This window comes from Nematolebias whitei, chromosome 16, assembly GCF_014905685.2.
Source record: "Nematolebias whitei isolate Nwh7 chromosome 16, NemWhi1, whole genome shotgun sequence".
NCBI classification, from domain to species: domain Eukaryota; kingdom Metazoa; phylum Chordata; class Actinopteri; order Cyprinodontiformes; family Rivulidae; genus Nematolebias; species Nematolebias whitei.
The window spans coordinates 14,393,997-14,416,560 of record NC_056513.1 but is presented as its reverse complement, the minus strand read 5'-3'; the positions used below and the strand labels follow the sequence as shown (position 1 = coordinate 14,416,560).

At 40.6% G+C, this 22,564-nt stretch overlaps 1 protein-coding gene across 1 annotated transcript in view; it reads left to right on the top strand.

The window, feature by feature from the left end:
• Window positions 1-1,065: 1,065 nt before the first annotated feature.
• LOC119422352 (interleukin enhancer-binding factor 3) overlaps window positions 1,066-22,564 on the top strand; it is a gene marked incomplete in the record, with an annotated part of 22,091 nt that continues 592 nt past the window's right edge. The window contains 20 exon segments of the mRNA XM_037689709.1: window positions 1,066-1,131; window positions 1,572-1,703; window positions 6,182-6,293; window positions 6,677-6,712; window positions 7,564-7,751; window positions 9,122-9,284; window positions 9,382-9,535; window positions 13,564-13,658; window positions 14,038-14,133; window positions 17,189-17,300; window positions 17,379-17,476; window positions 17,561-17,678; window positions 17,759-17,896; window positions 19,577-19,767; window positions 19,989-20,099; window positions 20,219-20,359; window positions 20,447-20,635; window positions 20,752-21,211; window positions 21,332-21,370; window positions 22,342-22,564. Of these exon segments, the coding sequence (XP_037545637.1) occupies window positions 1,600-1,703; window positions 6,182-6,293; window positions 6,677-6,712; window positions 7,564-7,751; window positions 9,122-9,284; window positions 9,382-9,535; window positions 13,564-13,658; window positions 14,038-14,133; window positions 17,189-17,300; window positions 17,379-17,476; window positions 17,561-17,678; window positions 17,759-17,896; window positions 19,577-19,767; window positions 19,989-20,099; window positions 20,219-20,359; window positions 20,447-20,635; window positions 20,752-21,211; window positions 21,332-21,370; window positions 22,342-22,564 (2,768 nt within the window).

Genomic DNA, 22,564 nt, shown 5'->3' with positions numbered 1-22,564 from the left:
TAAGAGCTTTGCCTTTTTACTCAACTCTTGCTCTTCACCACTATCAACCACAGCAACGCTCTCATTACTGAGGATGAGGCCCCAATCCGTCGATCCCTCTCTCACGCCATCCTTCTATCACTCGTGAACAAGGTGCTCAGATCCAGAAATCCTCCTTTTTAGGTAAAGACGTCACCCTGAGGGGGCATTTGTATGGAGCTTGTGTGACTTCTTTTGAGACTGATTTATCTCCATACATTCCACCTGTTTCCGGTTGAGAACCATGGTCCCAGACAGAGGAGTTGACTCGCCAGCCACTTCATACTCTGCTGTGAATCCTGACTATCTATTTAGTGCTTCATGGACCGCCATGTTGTCAAATGCATATGTAATGTGTTCATAAATGTGCTTGCTGGCAGAGTTTTTTGAAGTCTTAAATCGTGTCCTGTTAGGACAAGGTGTGAAGAGGTCTTTTTTGTAATGCCACTACTCTCTCCTCATGGCTTTGTCCCTTTTTCTATTCGAAAAATGTATTCTGTAAAGGATAAGAAGGCAGCATTTATAACAGCAGCTTCGTGCACTCCACCCATCTTTCGGACGACTGTATGGACATATTCTCGTTGTGTCTCGGTGCAATGATAATAAAGCTTATTCTGATTCTGAAAGTCGTGGCCCGAGACACTCCCTAAAGCTAGTTTATGCCAGGAATCAGCATGGACAGTATATATTCAGACTATATGCATGCTCAATAATCCAGGTAGAAAAATCTAAAAAAAAAAAGTTAAGTCAACTTTTTTAGATATATTCAGACAGTAAAAATCCAACTGTTTTGGACTTTTTAAAAAAATTTTCCCCCACTTTTATTCTTGAGATTTCGCAGACACTATATAATCATATAAGTGCCCTCCTGCATTTATTACCAAGGCTGATGTGTAAAGATAAATCTAATAGAACAACTATAGATCTCTGTCTTATGTTTTTGGCTCCAGAGTCTGCGCACAAAGGATGGGGAGCTGAAAGTCCCGCCCTATGGTCCCGCAGAGGAGGAGCGCTCCGGAGCAGCAGGGGGCGCTACTGAACACATACGGTCCGGCTACTGCTGCAACACAGGAAGGAGGATAAACAAGATTCTACTCTCTCGAGGACATTAAGGTGATACCATCTAAAAAAACGTTAAGAAAGAGTGGCAACGCTCTCATAAAAGTCTACAACTGTTAATTTGTTCTGTGAGAAAGGTAAGCCGTGATAACTTCACTGAAACGCGACACATTTGAGCGGTCGTAGCTCGTGCTAGCTAGTTGATGAACATCACGCTAACGTTCAGAGGGTCCTAGTTATTGGTTTATAGATTAATTAAACCACCGCCATTCGGTATATAAATAGCTCAAGCATTCGTGCACGAGTAAATAATTTGCAACTAACGGCCAGCATCCTTTCTGCGCAAGATGTTTATATTCGTCGCATATATGTGACGCATGTTTATCTGTTAGCCGTTAACGTTGACAACCGGCGCGCACTGAATGATTTGATTTTCCTTGCCTATTTTATCCCACTTTGTACTTCTGAATAATACGTTTCGTTTGACACAACAGGAGGCCTCGAAAGGGCAGTCTTGACGAGATGGCGACGATGGCGTGGGACGAAGAGCAGGCCTACGAGGAGCTGCTGTACTGGGACAGTTTGATCCAGCAGGGCAGCCATCTCGTTCCTGGGGATGAGGCCAGGTACTGTACTGAAAGCGTGCACTTTGTTTTTCTTCATGCACACTAAACGATAAGTAGTGAAAAGCAAGCATACTGTTTATCTTGCACCTTTTCATGTGGACATGCATTGCACTTTATGGAAGTCCATACAAGAAGGAAGTACTAATTTGCTTCATAAGCTAAAAGTATCTGCATGCATCTCATTAGTGAAGATAACATACATTTCTTAATGTGTAAACAAAACGATGCCAGAACGCAAATAGTGGCGAGGGAGGGAGGATCTGGAGATCCTACCCCAGACAATTTTGAATTTTCATTCATTTAACCTTTATTTATACAGGTTAGTCTCATTGAGTCACGAGGACTCATTTACAAGAGAGATCTGTTTTAAACAAAAAAAACACAGATGAGGTACACGCAACACGCCTAGTCTGTATAGGTCCAGATTACCTGACTGAAAATTGTTGGATTGTATACCTGGATTATTGAGCATGGACTGTTTTGGCCTATTCTGTATAGTTTACCCAACATTCACGAACAAGGTGTACCTTTTAAGATCATTAGCATGATTAACTCTGTAACTTACGTTTCCAAATATCTGGTGTCTGTACTCATCCCTTTAGTTGGCAGCTCAGAACACCACATACAGAACACGTATAAGGTGAGGGATGTCATCATGGAGACTGATGAAACAATGGTCTCTTTTGATGTCACATCACTCTTTATGTGCATTCCTGTTGATGATGCAGTAGAGGTGGTCAGTTTAAGATTTAAATCAGACACCACTCAGCAGTGGGACCACGCTTTCCACAGAGCAACTGTACCAACTTTTGAAACTGTAATATGCAATGCAGTGTTATAGACAGAAATATGGGTGCACTATGGGGTCTCCAATTTCTTCTTCTGTTGCCAACCTGTACATGGAGGAGGTAGAAAAGAGAGCCTTGGCGTCCTTTTCAGGGACACCACCGAGTCATTGGTTCAGGTATGTTGATGACACCTGGGTTAAAATTAAAAACATTTCACTGATCACATCAACTCTGTGGATAAATACATAAAGTTAACATGAGAAGATGTAAAAAATGGCAGGTTGGCTTTCTTGAACTGTAATGTCAGTCTCTGATGGAGGACATTTGTAAACTGAGGTGTACCGCAAACCCACCCACACAGACCAGTATTTGCAGTTTGACTCCCATCACCCTTTGAAGCATAAGTTGGGAGTCATTAGGGCTCTGTACCACAGAGCAGACATGCTGGTGAAGATTCTCAGTCATCCAGGACATGATGAATTCAAAAAACGTTCAATACAAAAACAACTGGACTTTATTTGTAACAGAAGACGTTTCGCTCCTCATCCGAGGAGCTTTCTCAATTCAAAGAGCAGAGAGTGAGAGATTCAGGTTATAAGGCTGAGTGAGATAAGACACACACACACATATGTAGATTGGCAGTTCACACCTAAACACCTTAACAGTAGGTTTTTGTTCCTCTAATTCACGGATGAGGCCCCTCTGTTCCCATCAAGTGTGAAAACCGGCTGGGAATCTGTTTTAAAGTTGCGTTATATGTTTTGAAAGTGGAAATCTGAGGCCTCCTCCTCTGTTAAGAGACGGCTTTTCTCTTTTTACATAAATTGCTTCCTTCACCCCCCTCTCAAGCCATCTGTGTTCTTGGTCCAAAATGTGCACATTTTGGTCCTCAAAAGAGTGTCCCTTATCTGTGAGGTGGAGGTGAACAGCTGAATCTTGTCCAGAGGAGGTGGCTTTCCTGTGTTGAGCCATGCGTCTGTGAAGAGGCTGTTTAGTTTCTCCAATGTAGAGGTCTGGACAGTCCTCGCTGCACTGGACCGCATACACTACACCACTCTGTTTGTGTATGGGTGTTTTGTCCTTAGGGTGGACCAGCCTCTGTCTGAGAGTCCTGCTGGGTTTGAAATGTACTGGGAGCTTGTGTTTTGTTGAAAATCCTTCTGAATTTCTCTGATACTCCAGCAACATAAGGGATGACAATGTTTTTCCGTCTGTTGTTCTCCTTTTTCAGTTTATTGATGTGTTTTGTAGATTTCCTCGCTGACTTGACAAAAGCCCAGTTAGGTTATCCACATGTTCGAAGAGCTTCTTGAATGTGTTTCTGTTCCTTTTCCTTCCCTTCTGTCTTCGTGGGGACGCATTTGGCCCGATGTTGTAAAGTTCTGATGACAGAGAGTTTGTGTTCCAGTGGATGGTGGGAGTCAAACAGAAGATACTGGTCTCTGTGGGTTGGTTTTCTGTAAACTTCAATGTTGAGGTTGTCCTCTCTTTCCATCTGAACCAAACAGTCCAAAAAAGGCAGTTTGTTGTCGTTTGCATCCTCTCTGGTGAACTTGATGTTGTTATCGACCGAGTTAATGTGTCTGGTGAACGCTTCTATTTCCTTAGCTTGGATTTTGACCCAAGTGTCATCCACATATCGGAACCAATGGCTTGGCTTTGTTCCCTGTTTAGGGCTCTCTGTTCCACTTCCTCCATGTAGAGATTGGCAACAATGGGTGACACTGGAGATCCCATGGCACAGCCGTGCTTCTGTCTGTAAAAACTGTCATTGAACTTGAAATAAGTGGTGGAGAGGCAGAGATCCAACAGGGTGCAGATCTGGTCTGGGGTGAAGTTGGTCCTGTTGATTAAGTCCTTGTCTTGTAGAAGTTGTTTTCTGACGATTTCTACTGCTTCAGAGATGGGTATGCAAGTGAAAAGAGGTCACATCATACAATACAAGGGTTTCTCCTGGGGTTAGTTTCAAGTGTTGAACTTTGTTAGCAAAATCAATGGAGTTCTTTATGTGATGAGGTGTGTTTCCAACAAGAGGAGCTAAAATACCAGCCAGATGTTTAGCAATATTGTATGTCACTGAGTCCATGCTGCTGACGATGGGTCTGAGTGGTGTTCCTTCTTCATGGATTTTTGGAAGTCCATAAAGACAAGGAGTGGCTTCCCCTGGGTACAGTCAGAGCAGACAGCGTCCCCACTAACTCAGGAGCCAGGCAGAAGGAGAAATCCCACACAAGACAGGCTCTAGAGCAATGTGGATATCCTAACTGGGCCTTCCTGAAAGCAGAGAAGAAACCCAAACAGGACTCCAGTCAGCCAACAGGTGAAAAGGAGGAACCCAGACCAGTGGTCATTCCGTATGTTGAGGGAGTATCAGAGAAACTGAGACGTTTATTTTCTAAACACAACGTCCCATCCATCCATCCATTATCTTTACCCGTTTATTTCATTTTGGGTCACGGGGGTCGCTGGTGCCCATGTCCAGCAATCACTGTGCGAGGGGCGGGGTACACCCTGGACAGGTCGCAAGTCCATCACAGGGCCACATAGAGACAAACGAGGCAAACAACCATTCACTCTCTCACTCACACCTAGGGACAATTTAGAGTTACCAATCAGCCTAACATGCATGTTTTTGGTCTGTGGGAGGAAACCGGAGTACCCGGAGAAAACCCACGCATGCACGGAGAGAACATGCAAACTCCACCCAGAAGGCCCCTGGACTGGGGTTTGAACCAGGGACCTGCTCGCTGAGAGGCAGCAGCTCTACCAGTTGCGCCACCGTGCTGCCCAGATCTAAGATATGAACTAAGAAAAATGTTAAAGTAAAAATACGCTAAGCACTAGTAGTACAAAAACAATACGCCGAACAGCAGCGCGAACATGAGTCTGTGAACAGATGAGTACAAATGAACACAGCAGCATGAAATAAATCAGCAGCACATGTACACATCTTTGATGGAGAGGAACGATGGTTTAAGAGAGGAGTGAAAAAAGCCATCTTTTTGAAAAGAAACCGTCCATCATTAAATGGGTGGAGGCATCCGTGTTCAACTGTCCCCCTCTTACAATGCTGTTATTGCTAGTATCGCTCAGCCCTCTGTGAATAGTAAACAGCCATCAGGGCACTAACGACCAGTTGTTAGGCTAATGGGTGAGTGGTGGTGCAGAGGTTAGAACATGGGCCTGTGTTCGGAAAGTCACAAGTTCAACTCCCCGGACAGACATCAAAATGTGGGTGGAAAATATGAAACACCCACACCTGCCTCCACCTTCATTTGCCCCACTCTGGGCCCTTGAGCAAGGCCCTTAACCCCCACCATCTGCTCTCAACAACAGGTCTCTCTTGAAAATGTGTTCTCGTGACTCAATGAGACTACCTCTATAAATAAAGGGTAAATAAAATAATGGTCCTCCTTTATCATGTGAACAGCTAGTTCTGGATGTCAACAACAAACTGGCTGATCCACTATGAGAAGGTGCTATTTATAAGACTGAGTTTATTGCAGCGCCTTGAACTGAATAAGTTTTGTAGATAAAAGACGAAACGTTTCAACAAGGTTTTAATTTAATTTTTTTTATTGTTTATCTTTTTAACATCTGTCCAGAGGACCTGACTTTGTTAGATTTTTTTCTACCTGGATTATTGAGCATGCATCGGGATAACCTTGTTTTAACATTCTGTCTGTTTAGATACGAGGAGTTGCGTCATTGGTACAACTGCCTGTTTTACGAGGAGGAGCTGAGGCAGTACCATGACTACATTGCTTCTTGTGAAAATATGGAGGATCATCAGCAAAACGAGGTTTTTATTTCACCTTTTTGTTAACACTTGTAATCTTCAGTGCTGTGCAGGTGTTGAACAACCATTCCTTTGACATCGTAATGTTTAGTAATCATTCAAAGTGGCCTTGGCCAGCAGTGTGTTTTAATTTTTAGGTTACTTTACCCACATTAAGCACAACACTACCAATCTTTATTGGGAAACAAACATTTAACTTGTTTAATAAATGTAGCTTGGAGGGACCCCTTTATGATTTGTAACAAATGTGATTTTATGCAGAAGTAAATTTGTGTATGCGATTGTAAATTTTTTTGAAATGTGAAAAATTCCGTTTTTATTTATTTAGGAGGAAAATCAGTCAAATGGTTTAACAAATTTTGTTTCTTTTTTTTTTTTTCTTACAGGAGACTGCACAGCTGTCTGAAGAAGATTTGAAAAAAGTGAGTTGATCCCATTTGTATAGACTTCAAAGTTTCCCAGCATCAGACATCGATCTGGCTGTTCAGCTGGTATCAAACATTTGTTTGGTAACAGATTGAGGAGAAAACCTTGGTGGGTGACCTGCACCTCAATTAATCTTCTGTGTTTTTCTTATTTCCCTGATGTGTCCTTCCATCTTTGTCTCTGTTAACCACAGTAAAGGAAGTCCAGAGTAGAAACAAGAGAGTTATTTTTGTAAGTTCAGCTGAGTGAAGAAAAGAGAAGCAGTTAAAGAAAGTTGATAAGTGACTTTGTACCTTTTAGAAGAATCGCTCCAGTTTACGTGTCGCCTGACTCCTGACACTGCAGGACAGCATCACCAACCTCTGGTTACCTTGGATGAAATACTGACCACAGTTTTTCAATGAGATTTAAACACCCTACTTCCTCCTCCTCGTAGTTCTGCTCAGGTCTGATTGGCCTTTAGTAAGAACCCAGACTAATCAATAATCAGCCACCAAGCTTTGATCCAGTAAGGTGAGAAAAGAGACTTCTTGAGTCTGAGTTCCAGCTGATGCTAATTTAACACACGGTTTTATCAAAATAACCCAACAGTCTAGCAGAACTCTTAATGACCAAAATCTCAAAATTAAAAGACTTTTCCAAATTAATCTAAATCATTTTTATTCTTGTGCAAGTAAATCCTAAATCTACCGCCTGTCCAAAGGATTCTTTAGATTGAGATAAACTGATAATCACTATTTTACTTTAGATCATTCAAGGATTATTTGTCACTTCATTTTATCTGGGTTTTTTTTGTGTGTGTGTGTTTTTGTTTGATTGTTCTTGTATTTTTACTTTTTCAATCAAGGCAGCACTTGAGAAGGTTCCCGGGCCACACGATTACGTCATAATGGCCAAACACTCGGAGGTGTACCCCTCTGCAAAGGAGATGGAGGTTGTGCAGACAATGGTTTCCCACGTAGAGTGTGCTCTCAAGAGTGTTTCTGACCAGATGGATGCCCCAAAAAATGACAGTGGAGCTGCAGAGGCTGAGCGGTAAGAAGCATAACCAGCTGGTCCGAGTTAGTTTGTGTGTTTAAATGCCTGGCAAACAAAATAACGTAGGGCTGAACGATTTTGGAAAATATTCCAATTGCGATTATTATTATTTTTTTACCTCAATGTTGCGATTTAATATGCAATTATTTTTCAATATCTTCTCGTCTATTTTTCAACAAACACAAGCAATAAATCTCATATCGTCATCTTTAAAATATGCTTTTATTTCGAAATTCCCAAGGCACGTCTGTGTCATCATTTCCGTGCGTGGCTGTGCTCTGCGGCCGCCTCAGCAACATGGCAGACGTGGCAGAAAACAGAAAATGAAATTCACTCTCCTGCTGGACTTAAATCAACTCTGTGGAAATAGTTTTGATTCCAACAGAAGAACGGCTCAACAGACAAAACTCATGTCGTATGCAACAGGTGCCAGTGTGAGTTCAAATACTCGAGAAACACAACAAATCTGGCCGTTCACCTGAAGAAGAAACACGGCATTGATAGCCATGTTATGTAAGCTCAATGTCTATTTGTGTTTCTTTATAACTGAAAGGTAATCAGGACTCTTTTAAGTTAACTGGTTTAAAAAATGCACTTAAACATGAGAAATGTGAGATTATACTGAGCAGGTCATTTTTATTTTTTTCATTAAGAAAAAAACATTTTTTATTTAAGTGCCTGAAATAACAGAAATAAAATGGTTAAATCATATTTGAATTGTTTTTGTAAATGTATTTATATGTAAATGAGATGGACATTTGATATCGCAATATATCGATCGCAGACTTGTGAATCGAATAGAATCGAAATCGTATCGTGACAGACTCTGTGATATCAAGAAAAATTGTATCTTCATACAAACAAATCAATATGATGTCATATCGTGGTGAAGCTGGTGGTTTACACCCCTAGTAACCAGATCACGTGACCAGTCAAATCACAGCCTTTGCGATTAGAAATTCTTGTTTCATTATATCGCAATATTATCGCAAATGCAGTTAGTTGTTCAGCCCTACCAAGAACACAGTTCTGTGTGCATGGACATGAAAATAAGATATGACATAGTATATGTTAAGAAGTTAGAAGTTAAATATCTTTGCACTGACTGGACAAGATGATTTGAAATATGACGATTGAGTCATTCTCTCAACTCAGATACTTACTCATCTTTGGGAGCTTTAGATTTTCTTATCATTTCACTTAAAACAAGAATTAAGAGAATGTCTTTCCTTGGAAGAATAGTGTTTTATTTTTCCACACGCTACAGTTCCCAGAAGCACTGATTATTTTTTTTTAATTCAGTGCTTCAGCACTGAAAGACATTTCATATGCTCTTTTTTTCCTGTTCTTTGTCCTGTTAATACAAGTAGTGAAGAGCGTATCTTGCGTGGAGTTGTGAGGATTGGCCAGGTCGCCAAAGGACTTCTACTGAAAGGAGACGAGAAGCTGGAACTGGTGTTACTTTCTTTCAACTGGCCTACAAGCTCTCTGCTTAAACAAGTGGCTGAAAAGTTAACAGAACAACTGGAGGTAGACATGAATCCCTGCTGCTGCATTGTGGCATAATAAAATATATATGTCTTTGTTTTTATCTTTGTTTTCCTAATTTTTTTAATCATTTTAATAGATAATTTCTGCTGGAACCTATGAAGTAACCCCAACTCCTGAGGATGCCACTATTGTTGTGAAACGTACCGAGATCTCAGTGCCGACTCTTTTCATCCACCTGACCTCTCCTTGTGTCAGGACGAATGAGATGAGCTCCACAGCAGAGACAGGAGGTGAGTATATTGGTCCAGTTTCCAGTCGTACCTCGGCTCTCTGAGGCCTGCTCTCTGTGCTCTGTGCTCAACAACCAGTTGAACTGGGCGTCTCTTTCTCGACAGTCTTGGCATCGTTTTGAGATGCACTGGTCGCTACATTTTCCTCTGTAGCTACTGATCTATTCTGTTCACATTGTTAATGACAGTACTTTGGTCAAATTTATTTATCTTTCTGTTTTTGTTGTTTTTCTGTTAAAAGTCAACAATCTTTTAGACGTAACTGGTCAAAGCTCGCATTGCATTGTTGGTGCACATGTACATTCGGACCCTGTTGCTGCAAAACTGATGGACAAGAAAGACATTTTTCTGGGTTTGGGAGAATTTCAGTTTGACAGACAAAAAAACGTTGGATTTTAAAAATTATAAATCAGTTTGTTAAATAGTGTAATTTCTGGACTATTGAGCGCACCTGAATATAAGCCACGCCCCCTAAGTTTAAAAAGAAAATTTGTACATGTACAGTAAAGGCCGCACTTGTCTATAAGCTACGGATGTCCATGTAACATGAGATATTTACACAGAAAGATTTTTTTAAAACTTTTAATTAAATACGTACTGGTAACATACACAAATACGTACAATAAATGTTTTTGTTCTGAACAGTGCTTGTAACACGGTTGGTTAAAAACAATAAAATACAGTAACCTTCCAGGAAGTCGATCGCTATCTTCCTCCTGCGCACTGCACACTTGAGCTTGTTCTGTCCTCCATCTCACAGCTGCCTTTTGAAACCTGTTGGTGATAAAAGTTTTTTTTATTGCTCTGCTGTCAGAATCCACTGGCAGACTTGAGCAAAAGTTGCTCTTCGCATGAGCCAGTTTTGGTAAATGATTTCTTGCCACTAGTCATCCAAACCTCCTATTTAGCTCGGAGTGTCATTTTAAATGCATGATTCATACTTATTTATAGTGGCTGTAAATACTTTGTTGTGCACCAAGGGAGGGGAGGAGAGAACAGGGAAGGGGGAAACAAAGTGGAAATTAAAGTTCCCAAATTAACCAATTTTCCTTGGTCTGGTTTTTTTTTTTTTTTTTTTTTTTTTTTTCCTTGGTCTGTTGTGACCTGTCCAGTAATTTCACAGGTCAAATAAAATAAAAAAAAACCTTTTTATTTATACAGGTAGTCTCGCATTGACCCACCCCCCAAGAGCGTCGTGTATTGGGCAGATATGTGAGCGCCCGGGTGTGACTAGGTTAAATGTTTTGCTGGCATAAAGCTTGTTAGCCCATCAAAAAAAAAAAAAAAATCCATAAATTAGCCTCAGCATTGTACAAGCCGCAGTGTTCAAAGTGTGTGAAAAGAGTAGTGGCTTGTAGTCTGGGTATTACGGTAAATGTTGCACTCTTGCAATATTTTAAACAATGTTTCTAAACGCTCTAAAAGAGCACAGCATGTCATGATCTCCACTCTCTTGCCACCTGCCAGCGCCCTCGGCCACGCCCACTTCTCCACTGCAGAAGCCTCTCCTGCAGCTGTGGGCTGCGCACAGGTGCAGCAGGTGCTAAATTATTTAAAACCATTTATTTTAAATTTAAACAATCCATGCCGATCGTGCGGCTCATCTATCAGTAGCAATGTTTACATGTGCAAAATTCTTTGATCGGATTGAAATGTATTTGGATTAAATAATCCGAATGTATCGCTTACATGGGCGCAATCCATTCATGACAAGCGTTTACATGCAGCATACTTTTATTCAGAATAGAAGTATTGACATACGCAGAGTGGTAAACTTTCCTTAAAAAACCGTAGAAGAAGTTCTACTTCCGGGATGAACGTAAACAAACCTGAGCGCACAAAATGGACCCGCGCCAGGTTTTAATGGCGGTGGAGACGTTACTGCACTCCCTGACTGAGCTACAGGTGATACAGATCATTTTGAGCTCTTTCAAAGTTTCTAGTAGAAATGTTGTGTCATTCACTGACACGTTTTGCTTCCCCGACATATTGGCATCTGACCAGGTGGAAATAACGTGAGGTTGACATAGGTCACATATGCAGTCGAGTCAGTTTTCCACCGTCGGAATAAAATGATCAGATTAAGTGTTTACATGCACACCATTTGGATTATGAATCGGCATAAACCCACCCCTCTCATTCGATTTACAAATTCATTCGGATCGAGCTGAATCAGCTCAGAATAATCCGAATGGGGCGTTTACATGACGCATTTTTATTCCGAATGGCCGTTTAACCCGATTACTTATGTCCATGTAAACGTGGCTATTCAGCCGATTGTGTGTCATGTCCAGTCTTACGTTGAAAAACTACGAAAGAACAAGTCCATGAAAGTCGAACCAAGAAGTAGCGAGGGACTACTGTATTTCTAACCTTTTCCAAATGAATTTGACGCATAACTTTTCTTATCCTGTGTTCATATGCCGGGGGATGCAGCTCCTTCCATCTGAATAAAATAAGTCTGGCTAGAAGAGAGCCAAAAGCAATCCTATTCCTCTCGTACTTGCTAAAGGATGCATCCACAAGAACCACCCCAAAAAGTCAAATGAATGGTGACGGCCGGGTACACAGTTTTTCCACGTATCCCAGATAAAGTATCAAAAATAGATTGCCAATAGCCCCACAGCTTTGGACAAGTCCAGAATGTGTGTAGTAAGCACTTAGCTGGGGTTTGTTTACAGCGGTTACATGCAGGATCCAGGTCAGTTTTAATTTTGGACATATTGTCTTTGGACCAATGCAGACAGTGCACCACCTTGAAGTGAATTACAGTACGAGGATAAATAAATGTTCTGAATGATCTTTCGCTGGACTGAGTCTGAGATATATTCCTCCAAGTCCATTTCCCATTTCAGTTTTAAGAGTCCAAACTGGTCTCATGGTATGAACTAAGCAGTGTATACTGTAATTGCCAGTGTATAAGCCACTACTTTTTTCCCCCACATTTCGGACTCCGCGGCTTATACACAGGAGCTGCCAATTTATGTACTTTTTATTTTAATATTTTATTTTTACAGGCGGCCGAGCTTCCTGCCGCCGAGTAACATTTTCTTTTGACACACCTGGACGCTCGTATAGCTGCCCAACACCCACCCCTCTTGAGGGCAGGTTTTTGTGACACAGAGTGAATGCCACAGGTACTCGTGACACCTCTTGCTCATGGTTCCAATTTTGCTACTAAATACCCATAATTCCACTCGGTCATCATGTGACCAGAACTCTAAGCTGAATGACCAATGAGGTACTCTCATTGAGTCACGAGGACCCATCCCCCAAGGTAGACATAAATTAATTAATAGAAATACTTCATAAATAAATTTTTTAAAAATTATTAATAGAAATTACAATAGTTTAGCTGTCACACAAAAGACGGCTTTATAATTAGCATTTTTTTGTTTCACCTTTATTTATTTTTTTGTTTGTACAACTCTGCCTCGGTTAAGAATGACTAAACTATTATCACTCTTAGGCTTGCTAAGATTCAATAATTTAACTTGACCTTGAAGAAATAATTTTCTAAAACAAACTTGCTGTGGCTTTCTGCGTTTCCATTCTTTTAAGACCTTTTTTAAGACACTTTAAAACCGAGACAAATCAGTTTTGCTGCAGTGTGGGACAGACATAAACTTCCAAATGCTTGTGGTTTACAACTGATTGCATTAAAGTTTGTCCAGTTTTGTAGGGATGCTGGACCTTTGACCAACTGGCTGTCTCAGGAAGTGAGGGGTCGCAGCAAACCCAAGCTCTGAAGCTGATGGAAGGGGGTGTTCATTGTTGCATAGGCCACATACTTTCACTACATTCACCGATGTTAGTATTAGTCATTCTATAACGGTATTTTAACTTCCTAGCAGGGTAGATAATGAAGGTTAGATCTGTAAGACTTTCAAACCAAGAGTTAGATACTTTGAACCCCCCCTTCCTTCCTGCTGCTGTTGCTTTGGGAAAAGCTGCAACTCCCTGAGCTGCAAGACAGAACCAACCCCCTTGGTCAAACTGTGCCTTTTCTTCTTATCCTACCTCGTCAGTAGAAACGCAAACAGTCGACCATCCGCCGGACATGCTGGACAGGCAGAAATGCCTCTCTGCCTTGGCGTCTCTTCGCCACGCCAAGTGGTTTCAGGTTTGCATTCACGTCCTTATTTGTACATAAGGTTGAACATTTTCCTTTAAATGATCTGACCTTTTGTTTTCTGTCATTCTAGAGACGATTGGCTATTTTAAATGTGGTTTGACATCTTAAGATGGCTAAATTTAAAAACTTGAAGGATGATGTGCTGTTCTGTACCAATGATGGAAGTGGGCATAGCGTTGGTATCAAAACCAGCATAGAACTGGAAGCTGAGCTCTTCCAGCTGAAGATGGCTCAATAGTTCTTAACTAGTCTGTACTTGCTTTGTTCTCAATCATTTCGTGGAAACTCAGAAAGCACATTAGAAAGGTCACATGAGAGGCGGCTGGCCTTCTGACTGAACTGGGTTTTATTTTGTTTTGTGTCCCAGGCGAAACTTATCGGTAAGCCTTCGATTGTCATTGTGCTCCGGATCTTGATGGATTTGTGTAGGCGAAATCCATCCATGACCCCCCTCTCTGGATGGGTGAGATACTTTTTCCTTCATAAAAAAGTATATTGGATCAAATTATCACATATTGTTGTCATTTTTGTATGTTTGAACAGTTACATGTTTTTATCAGTGATTTTCACATATGATAAAGGTTTTTGTCCTTGTTTGTCTGTAACATTATCAAAATATCTCATGGACCATTGGATAAAATTCAATGAATCTCTCAAAAGTATTCACTGGATGTAAATTTACAATTCTAACTTTTGTAGTCAACTCTATTCAAGATATCTGCCACAGCTACTCAACATTGGCCATCTCAAACATGTCTGTATCTCTGTCACATTTTTAGATGTTGGGCAAAAATTAGTTGTGGTAGTAGCTGAGAGTCATCCTCAACATATTATATAATGCTAACACATCTCATGAGATCTTTGAGATTACAAGGTTTGACCGAAGCAAGCATGACTCTGCCTCTCCTCTCGATGAGATGTTTTCAGATTAAATTGCAGCCCGACCGATATGAAAATTTTGGCTATCGCAGATATTGGGAGAAGAATACGACCACCGATGAACGATATAATGGCTGAAAATTTTTGAGCTTTGTCCACCCCCGAGCATCTAAGTAAAACGGCTACTTTTAAATCTGTTTTAACACTTGAAGTCTTCAAACAATCTTCCTAACGTGCGTTCACATTTTCTATCCACTATTCACCAATATTATTTTAAACAGTTTCAACATCAAAACACAGTATTGTTTGTTTGAGGGGTGGCGTCCCCTATAGGGGTGCGAATCTCTGTCTGGCAATCTGATTCGATTCCGATTTTTGGTGTCACGATACAATTCAAAATCGATTTTCCGATTCAGAAACGATTTTTCTATTGAAATGGTTATAAATTTTGTTTCAATTATATATGTAACTGACAAGTTGAAACGATTAAACAACAATGTAAACAAACAGAACATTTATTTAAAACAATAATTTTAGGTTCCTTACTGTGTCAAATCTTTTTGATTCATTTTATTTTTATACCAAAAATAGGAAAAAATATAGGAGTGTATAAAATTCTGTAACTTAAATTACCAGTATTAGGTTAGCTTAGTTGCCTGAATTAAAAAATAATATATATATATAATAAAATAAAAATCTAGGAACAAATAATTCATCCATCCATCATCTTTACCCACTTCTTCCTTAACGAGTCACTGGTATCACTGGTGCCCATATCCAGCCATCACTGTGTGAGAGACACCTGGACAGGTCTCCAGTCCATCAGACAAATAATTCACAATATATAAATATAAACGTAAACAGACTTCAGCCTACCAGTATATTAACTTTAACTCAAAATAAAATACCTACTTTAGTTATTTTTAGCCATATTGCTCTAACATTTGTTATATTTTCAAAACTTAACCTAATATGAAATATACAGACTTCACAGTCTATTGATTCATATTTAGTAAATCTTTAACAAAATTTCAAAACCTGTGCAAATCTGCACAAAAACCTCTGAACTGTAATTTATAAACCAAAATAAATTGTATAATTTAGAACTGGCTCCAGGTGATGTCTCATCTCTTCAACCTGTTAAAAAGACAAATTGCGTTAAGTTTGTTGTATAACTTGTCTATACGTTTTAGTATAATATGAGAAAAAACAGTTACCTTTGATCTGCATCAGAGCTTCTCCCATTTGTTGTTTCATTGTAAAGTTGTGGTGCTGCTTTATCGCAAAAAAAATTCTACATGAAGGAATAACGTACATTGAATCCAGCGTATTAAAAATAAATCTAAACCCCTCACCTTCCACTGAGCTGTTTGCTCATAAATCATTTGTGATACAGCAGGAGATGGAGAGGGAAATCTTCACAGCCTTTGGAGAAGACTGGAAGTTTGTTGCAGAGTTTGCTGTTCGGCTGTTTCGCTTTCATCTTCCGTGAATTTTGTTGTATTTACAAAATACTATACCGCAATTTTATTTTACGCTTCTTGTAAACAACCGTGCTCTTGCTAAGCTCTGTCTTCCCCCGGAACATTGTAGGATCTGAAATGATTTTTAAAGACGAAGCAGCGGGTTGAATCACGCTGTCTCCCTCCTCCATGCTAGCAGGCTCCATTCAGATAAAGGGAGCTGGCTAACTAGCTTGCTGTACGGTGGCCTACACGGCTCAATTCTACAGCGGCCGAACAGGGAGTAGGAGTGGAAAAAATATAAAACTTAAACGCATTTTAAAATCGATTTATGGACTTTTAGAAACTATTCAGAATCGCCAGGACTAAGAATCTATATCATCGAAAAATCGATTTTTTTTTTCTGCACCCCTAGTCCCCTACGTTTAACTTTTTTGACATGTCGCAGCATAACTTGTCTTAAATTAACTGAGAGAAATACAGAATACCTTAAGTACCGTATTTATTTGTGTATATTGCATACACCCCCCCCCCCCCCCAATTTTTAGCTTGAAAGCAAGTTTAAAGATTCTAATCCCATGTTTAATATTGCCCCTAATTTCTCACAAACCAGGATTTTTCAGCCTTTGTGGTCTGCACACGTGTCACTAAAATGATGGCTAATGCTAAAGCGCTAACTTTTGTCATACACTGCTGTCGCTGACACTGTAAGGCTGTCTTAATATAACAACGTTTAAGTGAATACAACTCAAAAACTGTTCATAAATCACAGGTGAAGAGTCCATGTCCCATTCACAGGTGAGCTTTCAGAAATTAATCCGGTCAGTCAGAACGAAAGAGGCGGAGCAGAACTCTGCTGTGCTGAAGCAGAGTGATGCATTCAAAGTGTGTCGGACGTCTCCCTCGTGTCATTTACTATAATGAATTAACTCCCTTTAGCGATTCTCTTTATGGTTAATTATTTTTTAAACTATAAAGTTGCTGTGCGTCATCATTAATGTTCTCTGACTTTGCATTATACATAAATAAATATGGTGGGTAATATTTTGGTATAAAACAGATTCTCTTTAGCTGCCCGCTTTTACACGTTTTGTGTGTGTGTTAATTCTATAAGTAGCGTTTGAATTGAAAACTTTAATACTTTTGATTTTTTTAATGTTTTTCTCCCTCATGTAGCTTCTTGAGCTGCTGGTAGAGAAGACTGTCAGTACATCTAAGAAAGAATTGGAAGTAGGCGAAGCCTTCCGCAGATTTTTGGAGTGCATCTCCTCTGGAATCGTCTTAGAAGGTGAGATTTATTGAGTTGTCAACAAAGAATGTTACTTTTAGCCCTGAATATACTAATATATATATAATTTTTTTAAAGGTTCGCCTGGTATTAAAGATCCGTGTGAGAGAGAAGACGTTGACGTCACCGCATTTCTGACTGAACAGCAACGTGAAACCATCACTCATTGCGGTCAGGTACAGTAAAAGCATGCAGACACAAATTACAACTATACAGTATTAGAAAATGACTGGATAACTTTTTTTGTGGGGGCTTTGCAGAACATGTTGAGGCTGTTTGCGTTTGGAAGAGTGCACATTGTGTTTGGACTGGACCGCAAATTCTTTAACCATTTAAGATATCTCTCTTCGGTGGCAGTCAACACCGCAGAGGGCCCAGGTAGATAAGATTCCTAGTATAGTCACTGCTTTTTAAGTCAAATGATCTCCTCTCATGCTCGTTTCTCTTGTTTCATACAGCTTACCTGTTACCTGCTGCTCCCTGCAACCGTTCAGCAAAGAGACCGTACTCTGAGGTGGAGGGACAAGGAAAGTCCAGTCACGGCTGCAAACTGCAAAAACTAAGCGGCACTAACGAGTGCCTGCCGAAGATATTATGTCAGTATTCTACCAGGATTGCATATCGACCTAAAGTGTTTTTATTTATTTATTTTTTCTCATCATTGTTCTGTGGGTTTTTTTCATACCGTCTCACTGCACATCTTGATTTGCAAATCACTTCAAAAATTACTACAAGGCAGTCCAAAGTGCTGTAAATAAAGCAAACGCCAGGGAGTGAAAGAAAGAAAGAATTTCAAAATATATAAAAAAGTTAAATCTGGTCCTCTGGACATTCAAAAAACAAAGCAAAACAACAACAAAAAGTAGAAACGTTTCGTCTTTCATCCGAGAGACTTCCTCAGTCTGAGGTGCTGTATTCAGCTCAGTCTCTTAAATAGCACCTTCTCAGAGTGGATCAACCAGTTTTGCTGCTGACAACCAAAACCAGCTGTTCACATGATCAAGAAGGACCATCAGCCTAACGATGGATCATTAGCATGGCTGGGATGGCTGATTCACAGGAGGCTGAGTGATACTAGCAATCACAGCATTGTAAGAGGGGGACAGTTGAACCCGGAGGCCTCCACCCCTGTTTAATGATGGACAATTTCTTTTCACAAAGATGGCCTCCTTTACTCCTCTCAAACCATTGTTCCTCTCTATCCAGGATGTGAACATCTTCATCCTTGAAAGAGTGACCGCTGGCCTGGAGATGAGTGTAGACCGCAGAATCCTGGCCTGATGATGTTGATCTTCTGTGCTGGGCCATCCTTTTGGCCAGTGACTGTTTAGTTTCCCCGATGTAAGACTGATCACCCTCCTGACACTGAACAGCATACACAACATTACTCTGTTTGTGCCGGGGGACTGGATCTTTGGTCCATTGTTAGGCTGATGGTCCTTCTTGATCATGTGATCAGCTGGTTTTGGTTGTCTGCAGCAAAACAGGTTGATCCACTCTGAGAAGGTGCTATTTATAAGACTGAGCTGAATACAGCACCTCAGACTGAGGAAGTCTTTCGGATGAAAGACGAAACGTTTCTACATTTTTTTGTTGTTGTTTTGCTTTGTTTTGTTTATTGAATATCCAGAGGACCAGATTTAACTTTTTTAGATTTTTCAACCTGGATTATTGAGCATGCATCAGGAAATTTTAAAATATATTTATTTGTCTACTGGAACTGAATGAAGAGAAGACAAAATTGGGAACGTGTCTTTTTTTATTTGTAGCAGTTCAGTGAAGCTGTGACATTTATAATCTGTTGTAAACAAACAGCCCAATTAATTCATAACAGAACCTGAGATGGTACAAAAAGCTTACAGTACTGCTTTAAGGTTTCTTTTAGACAGGATAGGCTTCATTATAAACAACCCCCCTCAACTGAAGGAAGCTGGATTTAACTCTCGAGTTTACATGGTTTAGTTTTAAACCCAAATCCATTTTTGCTGCCACATTTGCTTTAATGTTTCTCACGTCAGGGAGAGAAAAAAGGCAACCCTCTGACTGAAATGAGCCTATGGAAGGAGTTTGAGTATTCAAATTTGTGTTTGTCAACTTGATTGCATCTTAAGTAAAACATTTTTGAGTATTTGCTCCTCTTTAAAAACTGGGAATAAACGTTTTGAATGTATTAGTAAAATAAATCCTAATACGCATCAGGACAGCTTGTTTTATCCGATTTAGTTGAGGTTAAATTGAGGTTTTTGTGTTTTATTCTTTCTCCGTTTCTCTTGTAGTCTCAGAAGATCCAAACATAAACCCTGTGATGCGTTTAAACCATTACGCCCCCTCCCTGGATTACCGGCTCGTAGCCCAAACTGGGCCAACCTATGGGCCGATGTTTACGATGGCTGTGGCGGTAAACGGGAAGGTCTACCAAGCATTTGCACCGTCCAAAAAAACAGCCAAACATAAACTTGCAGCCAAGGCAAGAGTGGTTCATTTTTATCCACATGAGCTGATTTTTTTTTATGTCAACCAGCCCACATTCAAAGATGCATACAAAGCTTACAAGCACATCATTTGAACAATAAAATAATATTTTTTGTTGTTTTGCTAAGACAGTTTTGCCCAACGACATTGTGTCGCATTGAAAACAGATGTTAAGACATTTAACTGTCTAGCTGTAACTTTTTTCCCCATCTATAGGTTCTGCAAGATCTTGGTCTTCCAACAGGCAAGATAGTTGGAAATACGTCCAGATTTAATGCTCCTCGGCCCCAGAAATCAGCTGAAGGCGATTCCGAAACTTCGGATTCGGTGCGTACTTCTTCTGAAGTATTCTGTCTAAATCCTTATAAAAAAAAATCTAAATTAACCTTATAATATGTTTTGGGTTGCTATTGTAATATTTTTGATAATAAATGTTTTGTGACCAGAGTCGTCGGGTTCCAGTCTTAACAAAAAATGGCAAGAATCCCCTCGTGGAGCTGAACGAAAGGCGCCGTGGACTGAATTTTGAAGTGATCAAGCACAACAAGCACAAAGGATCCAACCTTCTAAAGTACTTCACTATACAGGTGAGTGAGCAGAAATACACGTCAGAAAACAAGCTGATAAAACAGTCTGAAGCGTTTAGCTTTTCTTTTCCCCTGCCTGTTTCTTAGGTGGAAGTCGATGGCCAGAAGTTTACTGGGATGGCGCTCGGTAAAAAGGAGGCGAAGGCCAAAGCTGCTCTTGCTGCTTTGGAAAAGCTGTTCCCAGACGACGGTAGCGCTTCAGATGATGGCAAAAATGTTGAAACCAAGAAGTCCAATGAAGTCGATAAAGACAAAAAAGTTTCCTCCACTGACACGGTACTTCATTCGCCAAACCATCCTCAAAATACTCATGTCGAGTTGACTTTACTATCAGAGCCGTATTGAACTCTTAAAAATTAATACTTTTTAAAAATTGTTTCCTGTTTTAACAGCAGGACCCAGGACTTGGCACAGTCCGTGGCATTCCATCAGATTCTGGAACACGTGGCTCGGGTCCCAACAGAGGGGGTCCCAACAGAGGGGGTCCCAACAGAGGGGGTCCCAACAGAGGGGGTCCCAACAGAAGGGATCCCAGCAGAGAGGGTCCCAGCAGAGAGGGTCCCAGCAGAGAGGGTCCCAGCAGAAGGGATCCTAGCAGAGAGGGTCCCAGCAGAGAGGGTCCCAACAGAAGGGATCCCAACAGAGAGGGTCTCAACAGAGAGGGTCCCAACAGAAGGGATCCCAACAGAGAGGGTCCTAACAGAGACGGTCCCAACAGATGGGGTCCCAACAGAGGGGATCCCAACAGAGGGGATCTCAACAGAGGGGGTCCCAACAGATGGGATCCCAACAGAGGGGGTCCTGGCAGGGGCCGTGGCGGACGTTTTCCCTCGAGAGCAAGTTATAACACGAGTAAGAAATGTTACACTAAACCATCTTCAAGCCTCGTCAATACAAGATCCAGATCCTATAAACAACTGCAACACGTGCAATGAGAAAGTTAACTGAATAATTTTCTTTTTATTTTAAAAGCCAACTACAACTATGAGGACAGCACCGGTGCAGGCTACAGTAAGTATATGAAAGTTCCCTCCCTCCACTATCTTGGTGTAGATATTTTATTTATTTTTAGTACAGAATAAATGATTTAAGAACTACGACCTCTCTAAAAATGTTATGTCACAACATAGCTTATTCTGTTTTGAAATTGTAAGAACTAAAACACATTTATGTGCATGTTTATGTATGTGTGTGTGTGCGTTTAAAATATTACATTATTTAAATTTAAATTATTTATTTACATAGAAGGAAGGAGACTGGGAAAACCAGCCACTAGAGAGCACAAGCCAGTGCATCTCTTGTGCTGGTCCCAAGCCTTCCCTCATTTTGACAGAGTGCTTTCCAGCAACTGTTTGCTCGGATCCGGCAACTCAAATCTCTGCCTCTAAAAGTCCAAAGTCATCGCACTTTTTTATTGCGATTTATTAAAAACACAAAGAGAGGAGACGTTGCCCAGTCTGTCGAGTGGATATTACAGCTGCAACAAGCGCAGCAGCTTGCGCACACGCTCCTGCCCAGCAGAGACACACGGACGGCATGTCCCACGGGGATGAAGCGTCTTCCTGTCTATGGCAAGCTAAAAAAAATATTAAGCTCAAACTAATTTTAAAAAATTGCACCTAAAGTACAAATAAAAGCTGTAAAACATAACCATTCATATTCAGTACCATGTAATGTCCGAACGCAGACCACAGCTGTCCAGTATCATTCTTTTCTCTTCACCTACCATAGTGTTGATGGGAAATATTGGAATAAGGGCGAGAGATATTTTGTTCTCTTCGTTAAGTTACGCAAAAAATATTTTCTAAAAGAAAATCTCTAGTAGGCAAACCCAAACAAGATCAAAAGCAAAAACAGAAGTAGGCAGGAAATGGTGTGAAACGACCACAGTAGCGCTGTTGTGACTCTCGAGGTATTTGCATCACAAGTGAATAGTTTTCGCAGCACTGACACTAAAGACTGATTTTACTGGTCTTTTTCAGATAAACAGTTGGGTAACAACATGGGAAACGCCACAGAAAAAAACACTGGAATGAGCCAACGGGGCGGCTTCGGCTCATTTTACCTCGAGAACACCTCCTCCTCCTTCGCCTCCCCGCTGGCTTCAGCCTCCAGCAGCATGTGTTCGATGCCTCCTCCTGTTGATCAGCAGAACCTGTACGGCTACAGAGAAGAGAAGATGATGCTGCCCCAAATTCAGAACCA